The following is an 18,568-nucleotide window of genomic DNA, read 5'->3' as shown; positions in this document are numbered from 1 at the left end:
TGGTGGAAAAGGACCTGGGATTTCTTCAACTACCTGAAAGGAAGTTGTAGTAAGGTCAGGGTTGGCCTTTTCTCTCAGGCAAATATTGACAGGACAAGAGGACATAACCTCAAGCTATACCAGAGGACATCAGGTAGAAGTTTCTCACTGAAACAGTGCTTAAGCTTTGGCATGCTGCCCAGGGAGGTAGCGGAATCAGCATCTCTAGAACTGTTGAAGAAAGGACATGGCACTTAGTGCTATAGTTTAGTTGACATGCTGGAGTTTGGTCAACAGTTGTCCTGATTATCTTGGAGGTCTTCTCCAGCCTTAATGATTCTATATGATTGTATGATACCAGGTACCAGATGTCTCCTCTTTCATCTCCTGGTCTATATCCTCACTGTTACAAACTAGCACAGCTTCACAAACTGCTCATTTAATACAGCTGAGTACATGACCACCCTTAGTAGATGTCAGACAAGCAATGTATTTAACAAACCTCAAGATTTTTCAGGCTAAGTATTTACATCCTCAGTTTACATTAATGTGGCCTGCATACATTTGCATATATTAATAGAATTGGCATTTATTAATAAAAAGAGTGATAATGTTGGGCTATTTTAGCATATAAATTCTCTGAAGCATGGAGAATTTCATTTTGTATGTGTGGTAGCACCTTTTTGTTGCTAACAGAAACAAATGATAAGTGATAATAGCTATTTACAATGATTAATAGCAGTAAGGGATTGAAATAGGCTAACTAGGAAATCAGTGTTAATAGTGTCTCAGCTCAAAAATTTTTTTTAGAGTTAAAACACTATTTCCTTGGAAACCATAAAAGTCATATCAGGGAGCTTTAGAGGGGAAGCTGGAAGGAGAGCCCACCAGGGATTCCTCCCCTACTTTCTCTCCTTACAGCAATATTCGGGTCTTACCTCTTAGGATGGAGTCAAGCACTGAGGAAAACAGAAGGCAACACTGCAGCAGGAGAGATGGAGGTGACTGGTTCTAGTGGTGCTGGTTTTCATCTAATGGCTGTACTGCTTTAGCCAAGGAAATTCGAGCTTTGCTCCTTTTTATTCAGTGTAGGCAATCGTTTGCTCATACAGCATTGGGTTGAAGTTCCAGTGAAGACCCTTTAGACTAACTTTACCAGTGTAATGGTTTCAGACAAAAGCAGTCTACAACAGCAGGCAATTTACAATTTGTGATGATTGACTTAAATTTTTTTCAGTCCTTTTTTAAGGATTAATTTCTAACATCTCTACGCTCTGCTCTATTTGTAGCCACAGCTGTTTCCAGTGAACAGAATCCTGTTATTATCATAGCTGTGGTTGCTGTGGCAGGAACCATCATTCTAGTCTTCATGGTGTTTGGATTCATCATTGGACGAAGGTACTGCATCTTTCATGGGTACAAACACATCTGACCCCACTCTTGTGGGCTCTTGAGACAGCCTCTTCTGGGGTAGTAATTTGCGAAACTGAAACAGAGAAAACTTTTAGTATCGACAGTTTTCATTTAAATCCCATTATCAATTATATGGTTTGTCCTGTTACTTTAGCAAGACACTTATATCAAGATGTTCTTTTTGTCCTATGTAAATGTGCTGTAAAAGGAACCCCTAGCAGATTCTTTACCTGTACTCCTCAAAGTCCCTCTTTTGTTCAGTTTTCTCACATGGAGAAGTCTGACACTTTATCTGATAAGCCTTTAAATGACTTTACATTCAAGCAAAAGAGACACAGCAGTAAGTTTAAGAATACCCTCATGTAAAACAGTGTTCTACTTTCAAGTTCTTTAATCTTCTGTTTTATCTGCAGAAGCTTTTCACCAGAACTAGACTTTTTTCTTTATGCCCTGTCCTGACTGGCATTTGATACAATAGCCTTTTGATTGCAACTGTTCATGATTTATTTAAAACTCTGCTGTCAATAGAATTATAGGTGAAAGTTTCAAAGGGCCTACAGCAGTTAGGTGCTCAGTGCCTGAAAATCCTCACCTGCAGAATTGATTTTGTCAGGACTTTAGATTTGAGAAGTAAATAATTATTTACCAGTAAAACTGGTGGTTTACTTTCTTTTCAGGCATTGTGGCTATAGCAAAGCGGATCAAGAAGGGGATGAAGAACTTTACTTTCATTGTAAGTGTTCTGCTTTTTTTCCCCCCTTTCAAAAAATTCCCGACTACAGTAGTCTAGACAATACTACAGTGTAGACAATAGTAAAAGAAGACTCCATGAAAGACAATGCCATAGGATATTCAAAAATGCTGTGTAAATAGCAAGTGGGAAGTTAAACACTGTAAAAATGTGACCTACAGAAAAGGAATGCAGATTAAAGACAACACTGGTCACGTAGATGATTTTATTTCTATTCATGTCTATGATACGCTGTTGTTTTCATTCTGCATTTTTGTTTTCTTCACGTTGCTTTGAATACATGTTTCACATTGTCCTAATGATCCCTCTGAGGTGCAGTATTCAGGAGACCTCTGCCTAAGTGACTATATAATCTTTACCTCAGGCAAACTTCAGATTAAGGAAGTGAGTCAGTGAGTCACTGTATCACCCTAAAAAGGAAGCTGTTCTGCTCAGAAGCTGTTTTCTGCTACTGGTAATACTTTACCATCAATATTTACAAAACTTAATGTCCTTAAAAATGGAATATTTAATAAGAAAAGAAAGGTCAGCCACTTCATTGCTGTTCTGTGTTCTAGAATCACTTGCCCAGCCAAGAGTAGCACCTAAAGCCTCTCTTATTAAAATCACATCTACCATTTAAACTTGTACAAGAATGCTGGGAAAATTCAATAAAACACATTTTTCTTGGGTTAATGACAATTGAAAATGCAAGGAAAAGAAAGGATTATACGAGAATACTTGCATTTTATCCAAATTTTTTTTTAAAAATTCTTTTTTAGCCCTTTCTCGTATCAGTTGTAATACCATGTTGATGTAAAAAATTTATAATGTTTTAATTTCCTTTAGAAACAGATACTAACTCAGGAATTGTGGTAAAACTAAGTTGCAAAATTACTTTGAGCAACCATAATTGGAAAATGACATAATAGAATTAAACTTAACATAAGTTCTGATACACAACAGTGCCAGGATTTCCAGTCTTCTCCCATAGTCGATCACTTTCATATCAGTACAACTTGCCATTTAGTCATGCTATGCTGTATGTAGCCTTTGTTGTCTACCAATAATTGCAGCTATAGCTTAAATCCATCTGATTTCTATTCTTTTTTTTGTGAAAGCAGTATGTTTTATCTTATTTCAGATACGTTAAAGTCATGAGTTGTTATCAGAAAGTAATGTTGCATGGAGAATGAAATAGCCAGTAGTCATTCGTAGCATCTTCTCAATGCATTCCTCTTTAAACGAGTAGTTCTAACCAAAGCTCCACTCAAAATCAGATAAAGATTCTGTTTTATCCTTCTTTTCTGAAAAAGTCAGATCACCTGGACATTTATCATGTTTCCTGAGTTTGGGTGTGTGGCTACCTAAATTGTTTAAATGCAGTGAGTGTCAAACTAAGTAGTGACATCATTGCAGCTTTAGTCAATCAATTCATAAACTGTGCAAGAAAGGTGGGAAAGACTAATGAATAAGAATTATTTATCATGCACTTTGCAGTGTAGCTGATTTTAAAGAATTCATCAAATCTGATTTTACTTAAATGTTGCTATTCTGGGAGTGATGGATTTGAAATTTGCCTTTCATAATGCATTATAAGCTTTTTGCATCCTCGGAAGAGCTACTACTTTCACTTTTCAAAATCCCTGTTATGTCCTTGAAGAAGAACATCAACTATGTACTCTTGTATATCGGAATATAAACAAAAAGAATATGCTAGCTAAATAATTTTTTCCTTATTTGCATTATTGGTGACATTTGGTTTTGTTTCAGTGGAAACGTAAATTATTTAATATGAAAGCTGCTACTTAATGACTGATAGTTGATCCAGAAATGGTGAGATTCATAGGTGTTCATTTCCCTCTCAAGAAATCTGGTTATCCAGCAAATCAGAAGATTAAGCATAAACAGTCTTTTTTAAGTCATGGCATGAAATGAAAGTCACTATTTCCCAAGGTAGTTTTTCATCATCTGTTGATTGAAGATGTAGCATTTAATTTAATTTCATAGCCATGTACAGAATGAGATGGAGCCCACTGCTGTGGTCACCAGCCTGGTCACAGAGCTGTGAACACCAGTTTGGTGGCCTTTTGGTCCATAACACGTAGAAAACATTATTCTGTACTAAGGTAGCAGATTGGATTTTCAAAAAACAAAACAACTTATTTACAACAAAAGCTTACAAGCAGACATTTTTAAAGCAGATTTTAAAGCACTGCATTTAATGAAGTATCATATATTTAATTTCAGTCCCCTTCATTTCTCTGTGCCCTCAAGTGCTACACTTGAAGATACAAGTGCAATGCAGGAACTTAGTCAGGCAATTCAGATTTATATTTGGTTTCCTCCTCCCATTGTCATCTAACAACATCTTCAAATGCAGACCAGCATTATTTCACATTGTTATGCCAGGATAGCCTTGGCCTGTCAAAATGTTTTATGACAGCTTGAATAAAGAACCATCAGAGTCCCACTTGAGATTTGCAAGGTTACTTCCAATCCAGTCCCCTTATCACAAGCAGAAGAGAATGGCTCCTTCTCCCTCTCCTTGCCTAAAAGCACTATTACAGCAGGTCAACCTACAGCTTTATTCTCATTTTCTCCAATGTCTTTTGGTTTTAAGAAATATTCATAATTTTTTTAAAAATGCAACATTGTCGATACATCTAGAAGAGCATCTATTCAAATATGTAATATGACAAATAATAACATCTGGGCAATATTTCAAATAATTTCTCTGGTTGTAAATTCATTAGATTACTCAGCCTATTTCTCTAGGTTTTTTTCCTTTTTATGAGAGTTTGTGGGTTTTCGTCATTAATACCATCTGAAACATGAATACACATGATTGCTAAGCTATTTTTCAATATATTTTCAAATTTAGAATATTTTATGTTAAATTAAAAGAATAGAAAGCAACTGTAAATCATTTATATTTTGCATTTGACTTTCTTGTATGTCAGTATATCAATTAGCAAAGGAAAATTTTTGCATTTTCATATTGAGCTTTAATTCACAGATTAAATTAAAGCTCCAGAGCATAATCTTTGTGAACAAATTTATTTCATAAAAATATCTTGATTGACAGGTTTCCAGGGTTGCTCTACTATCTTCAGGAGTTTGTACTTTCAACAAAAGAGCAAAAAATAATTTACCTGAATCATCAGCAAACTAAGGGAAAAAACTGCATGCTGGCCAGAGCACACTGCTGCCTGAGGTGCACTAAGCAGTACACTGGAGAAGGAATGAACAAAAAAACACATTGCTGCATATTATTCACTTAGATGATTGAAAGGGGAAATATTTGTTCCACAGAGCCCACTTTCCCTTCCTGTTTCTTTATAAGTTGACTACAAGTGTTTCTCATGTTCAAATTATAATGCAATAAATATACCTAAGGATATAATTTCTATGTGCTGTGAATACTTTGACCATTGCCACAGTCTGTAAAAAATATTAATTTCAGTAGTTTAAGCAAATTTAAGCAGGTGAAGGAACCTTTCAAATCCCACTAGAAGACAGAAATAACATGAAGAAATGCTGTTTATGCATCCTGGGACAAGATGATAAGCTGTCTTTACACAGAAAAGAACCTTTCACCTCCTCTGCTGGTGTTATAGCCCTTCCCCTGCTTTATTTTTACTCCCATTCAACCCTTGCATTTTATTCCATTAAGCACTATTTAATGCACTTTATTCCATTAAGCACTATTTAATATTTGTTACTTCTTTCAGTTCAAGGTGGAGATGCAGATGCTATGTTTGTCATTTTTAGAGATGGGATTGTGTACTTGTGTCAGCATGCTTGCAGATGATGCCTAAAACTAAGGTTGCCTCTTAGAGCCTCTCTGACTCAGGCAGCGTGGAAACAGGTTCACTCTTCCAAGGAGCACTCTGCATAATGAAATTCCTGGGCTGACTGCACAATAAGTGCTTTTGCTTCATCACAGTCATGCTTTCTTACATCATTACAGTTAAATTTCCAGGCACCAAAACCTACATTGACCCTGAAACCTACGAGGACCCAAATAGAGCTGTCCATCAATTCGCCAAGGAGCTAGATGCCTCTTGTATTAAAATTGAGCGTGTGATTGGCGCAGGTAAGGCTGCTGTGGCTTCCTGATTCAACTGTTCCATTTAGCCGGGATCGAAACTCATACATCATAATGACAGGCAAATAATTATACCTCAAGTATAGAAGAACTTTTTGCATTTGCCAGAGTGGTTAAGAGCAATGAAGCTGCACACCCTTCTAAAATGTAAAAACAAACAGGGGAAAAGTCCAACAAAAGAAACAAATAAATGAGTAAATTAAAAATCTTGCTTGACATTGAAAGCTTGTGGGTTTCTAATCCTGTATCTGCTGTTAAAAATGGAATTGGGGGGAGTGGGCCAGTTTTGCTGCCTATTATTTACTGTCAGAGGAAAGGTGTTAGGCATTTGTGCAAATTTTGCTTGCTTGCCTTTTGCAAGAGGGCTTTTTGACCTCTGAAGCTTTGTTCCTGTGAGTAAGGAAAACTGGCTGCAGCATAAAATCTTAAATAGAGACTAGGAAGGTCTTGTTTCTATATAACAAAATCTTCCCTAAGGCTGTTTTTTCTTCTACCATTTTTCTTTGTGATATTTTATGAATACAAAAAGTTATTGTTTAACTTCTTATGATTGATGCTAATTACACCAGCACTACATTGCTTTTCTTCCTCTTGAACTGTCTACCACCTACTTAAGCCATGGTGTTCATACTCTAAAAAGGCAGTTTCATTTGTTTACATTAATAAGATACGTGACATTTTTATTGCACTAGTCCATGTAGTGAAATTAAGTTTCCATGGGTAAGAAAAATATCAAATACTTTGGATTCCTGGAGGAAATGTTCGTTTGCTTTCCTGTTCTTTTATGCAAGTATTAGTAGAATACTTTCTAAATCACCCTATGCTTTGGCACTGTAAATTACATACTGCAGTATTATTTAAAAACAGGAGAACAAATATCTCTAAAATAAGCTGGTTTACCTGTAAAAAAATCTTTAGGCTTTGAGTTCATAGTGCCTTTTTAAAATAACCCCACTCATGTTGAGTCATGTCTTAATCAAGTAGTAGCATTGAAATTAACCACACTGCTGAGCAAATTACTCCTTCAGATGAGTAAGAACATAAGAATCTAGCCCTTGTTAACTAGTATTTTTTGTGATGCTAGAGTGGCAGCATCTCTTTTAATAAATACACAATATACAAGATTAGCATAGACAAATTACTAAGCTGTATCTTTTGCTTTGAGTGAAAAAGCTGTCAGCATAGTAACAGTTCAGACAACAAAGATATATTCAGCTGGATTTTCTCAATGCCTTCTGAGCAAAATGCTGAAAACACTTGAGCTGCAGAGTATACAGTTTAAAATGTGTTTTCACGGTTATGACAAATTATAGAATGTTAATTTTGTTGACTACAGATGAATTTATTCTTGATTTTAGCACATATATAGCAAAAATAACTAATGTGTGTCAGTAGTCATTCTGAAGAAAGTTAATTAGGAGTGCAATAGTGAAAGCATATTGTGTGTGGCATTTAGCTATGGCTTTAACCTGTTGATATAAATAGCAGACAGGAGTGAAATGAAATTCAGTCCAGGAACAACAGAATGTTAAAGACCCAAAGCAACAGCTGAAAGTCATATATCAAAGAAGAATATGGGATTTCTGCTAGTGACAGCACCAGAAAAGCCATTTAGCAATCTCAATATGTATCAACAATGCTGGCCACATCAACTATTGAGCAGTGCCACATCTCTAAGAGAAACAGGGTGCAAGTATGCTTGTGCTCAATTTGCATGAGGGATATGTGCTTTCCTTGCCAACATTTTCATTACCATCCCGCTGTGGCCACCTGTCAGATACAGAATATGGTGTCCTCTATGTTGAGTTGTTCATACCACACATCCTTTATTTTAGCCTCTGCCTTGTTGACATGCTGAGCTAGTGGCTGTGCGGCTGTGCAGTATTCCCACTATTGTTGTCATATTTTCCGGTTCATTTTTGGGCATCATTTCAGGTGAATGTACTATTTTCTTGGGAATAAAAGTAGTTCATTGGCTAGCATCCTGGCCTGAAATGCATAACGTACAAGTTCAAGTTTCTGGTTTGCCTGAGTGTGCATGATCTGCTTTTGGAAATCAATCAAAATCAGATCTCAGAGAGCTGGAAAGGAGTTAAGCCCTAATGTGTTCTGTGCCAAGTGTCCTAATTACCTAGCTCTGAAATATCACAGACATACACTTATATTCACATCTTGTTTTCGGTGTGGAACAAAAACAATTTTGGAAAGTACTGCTAGAGAAAATTGTTATCCTTTGATAAGTTCTTGAGGCTAGGAGCTGTGAGAGAGGTGAGTGATGAATTCATTAATAGTCGTCCATGTTGGTAATGAAATGCAGGAAGGAGGTTAAGGCACCAAGCTAAGGGCATGAGCTGCAAGTTGTGTATGTAACAGCCATGCCTCATGGTATTCATAGCTGTGACATGGCTATTCAGACCTTGACTCCAGTGCCCAAGGACGATGGAGGATAATATAAAGGCAGGAACACTTTTCTGGCCAATTAGCTTAGGTAGAGCACGATATTAACAGAGGTATATGGAGTTGATTTGAGCTAACCCTCATTCAGCTAGCATAAAACAGAAGAGAAAGAAATTCGATTCTGTATGCAGTCACCTCCTATAAGATTCGTAAAATGAGCCGTACTGAGTGGAGATTTGCCCAAACAAGTTGGCTGGAAATACTAGGTCTTGGCCAAAGTTCTACCTTTCTGTCTGAAGAACTGTGAAGCTGAGACCCAGATAATGATTTTTTCATTCCCTAAGCTTTTCTGTTGTAGTTGTCAGGAGAATGGTAGTATTCAAATGCTGACAGACACTTCAACATTTATCTCTTCAGGCATCCAGACCCATTTCCAAGCATACCTCTCCACTGCCAGCCAGACAATCTTGCTAGTGTGTATGTGTACTTAAGTTCTGATGCCACAAAGTTTCTCAGGACTTCAGTCTATATCCCAAGAGGATTCTCTAATCAAACTGTCTGTGTCAGTCTTGCTAGTTCAATTATTCTTTTCAGCATTCATCCATGTCTTATATGTAGGTGTGTCTGCATACTTGTGTATATATAGCAGCTTAATGTTAAGGCACTACACAGGTATGCAAGAGATATGTTAACTATTTGATTTGATTTGGTTGAGGGCCTTGGAGCTTTGTGTCCCATACTTCAGACAGACAAATTTGCAAAGTATAAGATTATTAAATATTTTTTCAATGAGTCTTTCTCTTTTAAAGAGATATTCCCCTTTATTCAGTGTAAGATATATTATTACCCTTTTCTTCTATATTTACCAAGAGATTTTTCTTTCTGGCTGCAGAATTGGATATCTTGCTTTTCCTGTCTTCTGACACAGCTGTTAGGCAAGGGACAATCCTTAAATCTTTTCATAATCTTCTTAATAGTGAGGTGGATTTATTGCTATTCAGCTCTACATTTCATGTGCTTCCATCATCTTTCCTGTCTGATAGAGTCCAATTACTTCTCTCTCAAGTTTTGTTGTTGAGGCTTTTTTTGTTTTGGTTTGGTTTGGTTTTTTTTCTATTCTTGCTGGCTGTTTAGCCATTTTTATCACATACTTCTTCAAGTTCCAATCCTCTATTAGTTTAGAATGTTTTACAGACTTGCAACATTTGCTTGTGCTTGTTTAATGTAACAAAATTGTTATAAGTCACACCTTTCATTTCATAATCTTCAAAGTAAATTATCCTGCTTGAAGGTAATAATGTAGTGCTTCATTTAGCACCATAATGATCCTAAATTAAAGGCAGCTCTGCCAGAGCTGCCTTGTGAAAGAAAAAAACCCCAACATTGGATCTAAAGATAGCAGGGAAACCACATAGAGCAGAATGACATTTTCACATAGACATGGTATTGCTATTTCTATAATAGTGCTTTCTCATGAAAGTCACTTCATTTTTATTTCCTATTTAAAAAAAAATGCAACAAATTACTAACAAGTCTTTTAAGATATTCAAATAACAGTCCTGTCAACTGGCTTAACATGAAGTTTTTATTCTGTAAGGGTCACCAATTTTTTTGAAACTTGTGCCTAAGTAATCCACTTGAAATATGAACATTCACATGTAAAATTTAAATACACGCTTAGGCAGATAGTTGAATCAAGGTCTAAGGAGAATATTGATAGAGTAATTCAGCATTGATCTACCTCATTTTAGGAGAGTTCGGTGAAGTGTGCAGTGGACGTCTAAAGCTTCCTGGCAAGAGAGATGTTGCAGTAGCCATAAAAACTCTAAAAGTTGGCTACACTGAAAAGCAAAGGAGAGATTTCCTATGTGAAGCAAGCATCATGGGACAGTTTGACCATCCCAACGTTGTTCACTTAGAAGGGGTCGTTACCAGAGGTAAGCAGCAGCTCAGTCTGTCAGTCAAATAACAACACCGTGGCAGAAATTACTCTAGCTTATTCATGGTCAAAGATTCAAATTATAAAGAGACTGCACACTCCTAATGGATTTTCTCCTGATGCGTAACTAACTAAAACAATACTTACTTTATGCTACAATCTGAGGAAAAAATTTAGATGCATGCATGATTAAAAGATGAAGTACTTTGAAACATATTATTTTTCTAGTTCCATTTAGCCTCAAAGACCATGCAGAGAGATAAGGTTTCTTATGTCCTTTCATATTATCTGAAGTGTCATTATTCCAGAGTCCTGTTCACACAGCAGGAGTTAGGAGGACACACTGACTTTTTGATTTGTATGGTTCGATTTTGTGAATCATGACCATGTTCCATGCAGACATTTAAGAAATTAGAGCTCAGTAACAGTGCTGGAGGGTTCAGAAATGTTCTTTGTCTCAATCATTCAGTCCTTCAAAGGAATAACGTGTGTTTTATCAAAAAAGGCACTCCATTTGTTTTACAGTTTCTCAAATTTATCTGTCTTCTTTCAGGGAAACCAGTCATGATTGTAATAGAATACATGGAGAATGGGGCCTTAGATGCATTTCTTAGGGTGAGTACCAAAATGAAAACTTATATATTTATTCAAAGTGACATACGTTATATACTGACACTTCTAAAAAAATATGGTTTATATATGTGCATATACATGTATTCATGCATGATATTAATATAATTGAAATGGTTTTCAGGCCGAAATGGAGCTTGAAAAATACTAGCAGTTCTGTATGTTACTTCAGCAAAACCAGATCAGAAATGAGAGGATCAGATAGGATCATATGGAGACATTCTAGGAATTTATGTGATTTATTGTGGCATAGACATGGAGGGTTTTAGTGCTCTCACCAGTTGAAATTAAAACCACTGATACCTGAAGCCCAATTTTCTGCCTTTTGGGTGCAGAATTTTATTGTGTCAGCATGGTGCAAATAAGCCTAAAAGAATCCCTAAATGAACTGTGATTCTGTTCAAGAGACAAACAAAGGCAGAAAAAATGCAAGTTCACAACTATTTAGCATTTTTTGAACGTATGCTGAACTTGCCAGTTGTGACTCCTTACCAGTTCTGCAAGGCAGTGTGAGATGATGTATAAACACTCTATACAGATACAGATTTTTTTTATAAACTCCAAGCTATGAATAAAAATTATCAGTAGCTAAGATTTCAAAAAGGAGATAAGTTTTATTTTCTTGATACAAATAATTAAACTGAGACATAAAGAGCATAGAAGCAAACTATAAGTGCTTCAGGTAATCTTCATCAGTTAATCTCTTAGAAGCAACTCACCAAAACTTAGACAGAAATGTATAGTGATGAGCAAGTTTTGTTACTATTTGTAGACTAACTACTCACATATTTGTTAACTGGATGTACTGCCTTGTCTCTGAAGAAAGTAAAACTTACATTTGAAGTGAGTTTCTTTGCCCCAGGATGAATTGCCACAGAATGAGTAAATAAATAAAAAGTCGAAGTTGTAAAACTAATTTTTATTTCTCTTCTAGCTATACTAACAAGAACTGCTGCTTCTTTATTCCCTCCAGAAACATGATGGGCAATTTACAGTCATTCAGCTAGTGGGAATGTTGAGAGGAATTGCTGCTGGAATGAGATATTTGGCCGATATGGGATATGTACACAGGGATCTTGCAGCACGCAATATTCTTGTCAACAGCAATCTTGTTTGTAAAGTATCAGACTTTGGCCTTTCCAGAGTTATAGAAGATGATCCAGAGGCTGTCTACACTACAACCGTAAGAGAAGTCAATGGGTTTTCAGTGTTTCGAGATGTGGTTATTAGGAAGAAGCATATGTGCTACAGAGATTAGATAAGAGAAATACATTAACTACTTGAGGAAATGTTAACCAGTCAAAAGGAAGAGTCTCTGCAGAAGTCTGTCTGTAATTTGGAAATAATACTTTTGTAAGAACATACATTTGTATTTGATAAAGTTCTAAAAATTTTCACATCTTCATTATTTCCTTCCTCATGATTTTCTATTTGAACAAATAGAACAAATAGGGAATTTTTACCCACAAAAATTTTAATAATCTAATTTACTGTGAGTCAATTAAAATATTTGTAGGCTATTACTACTTTACAGACTAGATTTTATCTCATGAAAAGGTTGACTAGCTTGAGGCTACACTATGACAAAGCTCAACTCATATTTTCCTTTGCTTTTGGGTGGGACGCTTTTCTTAAATACACATACATCAGGCACACTATACTCTTTATTCTTTTGTTGAACCAGCTCCACACCCATTGGGCCTCGTTGTACCAATTTTCTCATTCTTAGGGAGGGGCCCCTGGAATCTGCTTCAAAACAGGCACAGGGACCCAGGAAATTTCTCCAGTGTTCACAGCTGTGATTCCTACCATTGGGGTCTAAGTGGGATCCTGATTTAAAAACGTCAGAATGAGATTTCAGAGGAACCATATGACAAGTCAGTGGGATTTATATGCACAAGTTGAGATTCCTTTCACCTACCTTCAGCCAGCCATAAATTAAATGACTACTGTAAATCAGGCATCTAAGCACCCCTTTAAAATCAGTGAAGTGATAAGCTTTTCCAAAGCAGTGTATCCAACTTAGCTTAGACAAATATCTAAGTTTCTATGTCCCTAGTGTTTTACTAGGCTGAACTTCCTTAGATGGCTTTGAAAATTCTGCAATTGATCAACCATAGTAGATTATATATGTGCTGCTTTTGATGTTGACAGAAATAATTATAAATGCATCCTATGGAAGATAGTAATAAAACTTGGGGGGGGGGGGGAAGAGAATTTTATTCCTTTCTTCTTTTTCTTCTTTTTTTTTGTTTGCTTTTTTCATAGGGTGGAAAAATTCCAGTGAGATGGACAGCTCCAGAAGCCATTCAGTACCGCAAATTTACATCAGCCAGTGATGTGTGGAGTTATGGAATAGTTATGTGGGAAGTAATGTCTTATGGAGAACGGCCTTACTGGGACATGTCAAATCAAGATGTAGGTTTGTCTGTCTGTGAACGTGTGTGTGTGTTAGTAAAACGAAAATTACATACTGTAAACGCATATATATGTATTTCACTATAAATGATACAAAATGCTGGTTTAGAAATAAGGTTTATCAAAATAGTGTGTGGTTCTCATAAAACAAAAAAGTTGCAAAGCTTTCACTTTTTACCTAGATCAAAATCTTTTCTCTGCCACATGGATACTGTAGGTTTCTGTTCCAAGTATCAAATAAAAGTGGAACATCAGAAATAATAATATGTGCTCTTCACTATATTAAGCATGGAAAGAATTAAATTTTTTTTCCAACAAAAAGTAGTTCTGAGGTTTCTGACCTTAGAGCAACGATTAATCAGTTGAAAAAAGTTGCTAAAAGTCTGAGTGGCAGCTACTGTGGCTTTTTCAAGTTAATTATGCTGATTTAACAGTACCATTGTTTGCATAAAATATGATCCAGAGCAATAGGTCAGCAGTCATAGAACAGACGGGTGTTAATCTTGATTTCTGACAGAAGTATCTATTAATATAGAAATTACACAAGAAAAAGTCATACAGATGCAAAAGTCTCAATTAAAGTTCTTCAGGTGGGGGCTTGAGTGTTCTTTGAGTTGTTATTTTAATTTTTTATTGAATGATCAACATCAAAGTTTAAAAAAAAAGAGTAAGTGATGAGTTGGTTTAGCACAGTGCAAAGTTGTTAATATTTGACAGGTCTCAGTGTCAAAGATTTCATGGAATGTCAAAATATGGGCAAACAAGTCCTTGGGGCAGAGAAAGAGAAATATTTACATTCCCTAGACACCCAGTAGAGTTTCATTTCTTTTGACACCTTCCTTCTGTACTAGATTCAAACATAAAAGAAGTCTGACAGGAATATAAGATGCCTCAAAGACAAACCTTACCTATCTTTCAGGGAACAATAAGGGAAAATTTTTAAATAGGGGAGAAATTTTGGTATCTTCATGCTTGTTACTGGATTTGAAAAGTATTTCTTCCGTTGAAAACTGCATGTAAAGCACATGACTGAGCCTTTTTAAAAAAACAGCTAATTGCAACTTCTTACAGTTTCATCCATTTTTAGCATCTTTCATGGTAATCTTCAATAGCACATAGTTAAAAGGTGAATCAATTGCTTGGTAAAACAATTTCAAATATTCCTATATGCTTTGACCTTCAGGTGTGTCCTCCCAAAGCATAAATACATCCTACCAATCCGGTAGATAAATCTATGATGCAAAAATTTAAAATCACCTTATGATTTGTTATTTATTCTCCTTCAAAATTAGCAGTGGTGGTATTCAACTGGAATAAAAAATGCTAAACGTGTTCTTCTAATTTTGCATATGCACTCAGTTTATATATATATATTAAGTATATCATTTTGCTTGAAAGTGGATGTGGGCATAGTCATAGACCAGACCAGATCTCCTGAAAAATACATCTCCCTGTCTTTGGATCTTTTTGGCATTTCTTTAATTCTGCCCTTCTTCCTTTAAGTCATTGCTTTAGACTGATGGAGGATACAAATTTGCGTTGTGATCTCTTTTCAAGAAAACATCCTTTTTTTAGTATTAACCAGGAGCGAAAGTGCACCAAAAGAGCATTCATCCTACAGGCTACCTGCAGAGGCACAGCAGGCTGGGCACAGGTGGTAGACAGAGTTGTCCCAACTTCTCTGAGCAGCGGGCTCACCTCAGCTTAATCCTTGCTGGTAACAGTAGCCCTCAAACCCCTGTTCTCCTGTTATACTTCTGGTGTTCTAGCTCTCATTCACTTACTGACTCTAGTGCAGATTACTTCTTCAAAAAGGGGAAAAAAATCCAGCTTACATATTCTTTTTCTTTGCCATACTCCTGGATTTATTACCAGTATTATAATTTGTATTAATATTAAATAAATGTAATCAGAGTTCTAACATTACCTTGTCCAGTTACCCGTATTTAAAAGTTTGTTGTTGGCATCCAGTATATAAAGTGAGCCGACCTGGTCCTGTTCCATTCTGCTTTATATCCTTGATAGCCTGATTATGATTAAAGCATACTTGAGTCTTAACAGCATTCCCTTTTACTCTTTTTGCAGCAAAAGCAGAATTCCTAAAACAAATTTTTGAAAGTGTAAATAATATAAATCAGTTCTATTAGTAAGAACTCCAGCTGTGTTCTCTTTGTAGATTTGCTTATTAAAAATAAATAATTCCTACATCTGTTTTATTATCTTTGAGTGTTGAGTTTTGGACCCTGCCCTGCTCCTTTCTTAGCAGAGTGGACACTTGTCATACATGTCAATATTTTTAGAATATATTTTAGTCTTTTGAATATTGACAGCAACTCCATCCATCTCTGCCTGACTATTTTTTTTATATTTACCGCTTTTGTCCTTGCTCACAGTACCCATCAGAGGAGCTGATTCTGCAGTATTGGCAAAGCCTTCTAAAACCAGTATCATCTTGATTCTCACTTCTCTGCAGTTTGCTCTGCAGATTGTAGTGAATGATGAAAACTCCTGTTTGCGATCCTTTCATTCATGTTTTCACTCTCCCTTACACTCTTGGATATAGTCTTGTGTAGATGGTTTATCATTTACAAGGGTCTTAGATATTTCGGTGGTTGTATTGCTGTTGTTGTTACCTACTTTTTCTCTCCTTGTTGGTGATGTCTGTCTTCTAACCTCTTAGGCAACTACTTCATTTGTGATAAATCATATGTAGCATGCTTAAAGAGTTTAATATCTTTTTCCTTTTAGAAGGTCATAAATTTCTGCATTAATTTTCACAGCACACCAGTCATCCTGCACACACCGTAGCTTACTTTTCACTTTTATTCCACTGCTACTTCTAAGCATAAGGAGCTGTTCTTTTGTTTTTCCTCTTAGTATAGCTCTAATGCATCTTACATTTTACTTGTAATGGGGTTTTTTTCCCATATAGTTCTGTTCTTCCAATTTCTCTGTTCTTCTGTAGGAAACCTCTCTCCACACCCCCTCTGACAGACAACTTCACTGTTTCTAAAAGGTCACCACACTCATTCTTCAAGGTGTGGATGTTTCTGCTGGAATTGAATATTTCTCAGTCATTTCTGAGCTGTAGGACAGTACTGTCATTCTAAATGTTCAGAAGAACTGTGTCCTAGGAAGATGAGGCAACTTCCCTGAGGTCAGAAGGACATTCTGTGACACAAACCCGCAGTCAGTTCCCTACCACTGGGTTATGGCTTCTCTTTTCACAAAACTTCTTTTATGCAAAAGGTTTTGATATAAAACCTGGCTGGATTTCAGTCAGCTTTTTGAAGGTCGTTTTGTATTGTCTGCAGTTCTGTCTACTTTGCAGTCTAGTGCTTTTGCATTTTCTCACACAACTATGGAATATTTTCTGTCTGAGATTATTATTTTTACTAAAACCTGGATATTCACTAACTTTGTTTATCATAGCAGATCTACTTCCTAGAACCACATCCGGAACAGCTTCAGATCTTGCTTTCTGTACAAACCAAGGGAGAAGACAGTCCTATGCACTACCCTTCATGAACAGCCATCCTTCCTTAGCAATTCTAATGCTGCCGTGTCAGTCAATGTCAGTATACTTGAAATCCCCCATGAACAGTATTTTAGCCCTTTTTCACTCGCTTTTGTTATCTGACTTGATTCCTGATGTGCTTTCTTATTCTGCCCTCAAGGTTTACGGCAGTTTGCTGTGATTTTCCTTTATCCATTTTTATTTTTTACTTAAATCCGAATGGACTTGGCTAAGGAAGTCAATGGGTGGATGTAATTCGTGATTTAGACATTTATGCTCTCCTTCGATCCTATCATCATCTAGCAGCATCTCTTATTAAATCTAACTTTCTGTGATGTATTAAAATACCATTCACCCAGATGTTTCTCTTTCACATGGCACACTTCTGCTACTTTATCACTAATATAACGTGGCTAGACATAGAATACAACTTTTGTCCCTACCAATTTCTATCTGCTAAACATTTTTCTTGGATCCTTTTATAATCCCTTCAGGCTTTTTGTATTTTATATGTGCATGCATAGATCCCCCCTATCCATTTAAAAGTCACTTGCTTCTACCACACACTTTCATAAAAGCCTTGGGGCAAGTAATAATGCTTTCTGAAATAACTCCATTTATCACTCTATCTGTTACTCCCTTGGTGAATTTAATTGTTGTTCCCTGCTCCTCACTTGTCTAGTTAATATAGCTATGTTCTGCACTTATAGAACAACATACTTAATAAGCCCAAAGATAAAGTTGGGGAAATTATTTGAAAACCTGAAGGCTAGTGTCAAAACAACAGATTCATATTTACAACACTGATGGCAAATTTTAGTTTATTGATTTTTTATTTTTTTTTCCTTATGTTTTTTGAACTGGGTAGCAATATATAATCTTTAAGTTAATCTTGATGAAAAATTATTAACTATGTTGGCTACTAGGTTATAAAAGCAATCGAAGAAGGCTATCGTTTGCCAGCACCCATGGATTGCCCAGCAGGACTGCACCAGCTGATGCTTGATTGTTGGCAGAAGGAACGTGGTGAAAGGCCAAAGTTTGAGCAGATAGTTGGTATTCTGGACAAAATGATTAGAAATCCAAACAGCTTGAAAACCCCACTGGGAACTTGTAGCAGGTAAGAAAAGTTTTAGTGCGTGTTCTTATTATGGTGCACGTGGCTAAGTTCTGGATATTCTGCTTGGTGGCTGGTTCCAGTTCACACTTACTTCATCTGTCTCTCAGTTACTGCTTCTTTCTGTTCCCTGTTCTTCCCTTCCCTCTCCACATTTACCCTTCCTTTTTTATCATGCTAAACAAAGCAAAAAAGGACTTTCTTGAAAAAAAAAAGCAAAATAAATATCATGGAACTATCACATTTCTCAGTAAACTACTGCCTGCTCATCACTCTTCCACACTCTTATCACTAGCAGTCTTTGTTTTCCTTGTTTT

The 18,568-nt window shown here is 36.2% G+C and overlaps 1 protein-coding gene across 7 annotated transcripts in view; it reads left to right on the top strand.

The window, feature by feature from the left end:
* EPHA7 (EPH receptor A7) overlaps positions 1-18,568 on the top strand; it is a 189,733-nt gene that overhangs the window by 133,404 nt on the left and 37,761 nt on the right. For 5 of the 7 annotated variants that reach the window (XM_071548781.1, XM_071548782.1, XM_071548780.1 and 2 more), the window contains exons 8-15: positions 1,269-1,377; positions 2,070-2,125; positions 6,096-6,221; positions 10,382-10,567; positions 11,123-11,184; positions 12,173-12,382; positions 13,468-13,617; positions 18,061-18,254. In XM_071548781.1, coding sequence (XP_071404882.1) covers positions 1,269-1,377; positions 2,070-2,125; positions 6,096-6,221; positions 10,382-10,567; positions 11,123-11,184; positions 12,173-12,382; positions 13,468-13,617; positions 18,061-18,254 — 1,093 coding nt within the window. The remainder of the gene's footprint in view (positions 1-1,268; positions 1,378-2,069; positions 2,126-6,095; positions 6,222-10,381; positions 10,568-11,122; positions 11,185-12,172; positions 12,383-13,467; positions 13,618-18,060; positions 18,255-18,568) is intronic. The other 2 variants (XM_071548777.1, XM_071548779.1) reach the window with 1 other exon arrangement.

This window comes from Pithys albifrons, chromosome 2 (assembly GCF_047495875.1).
Source record: "Pithys albifrons albifrons isolate INPA30051 chromosome 2, PitAlb_v1, whole genome shotgun sequence".
Classification (NCBI taxonomy): Eukaryota; Metazoa; Chordata; class Aves; order Passeriformes; family Thamnophilidae; genus Pithys; species Pithys albifrons.
This window is presented reverse-complemented; position numbering and strand designations above follow the sequence as displayed.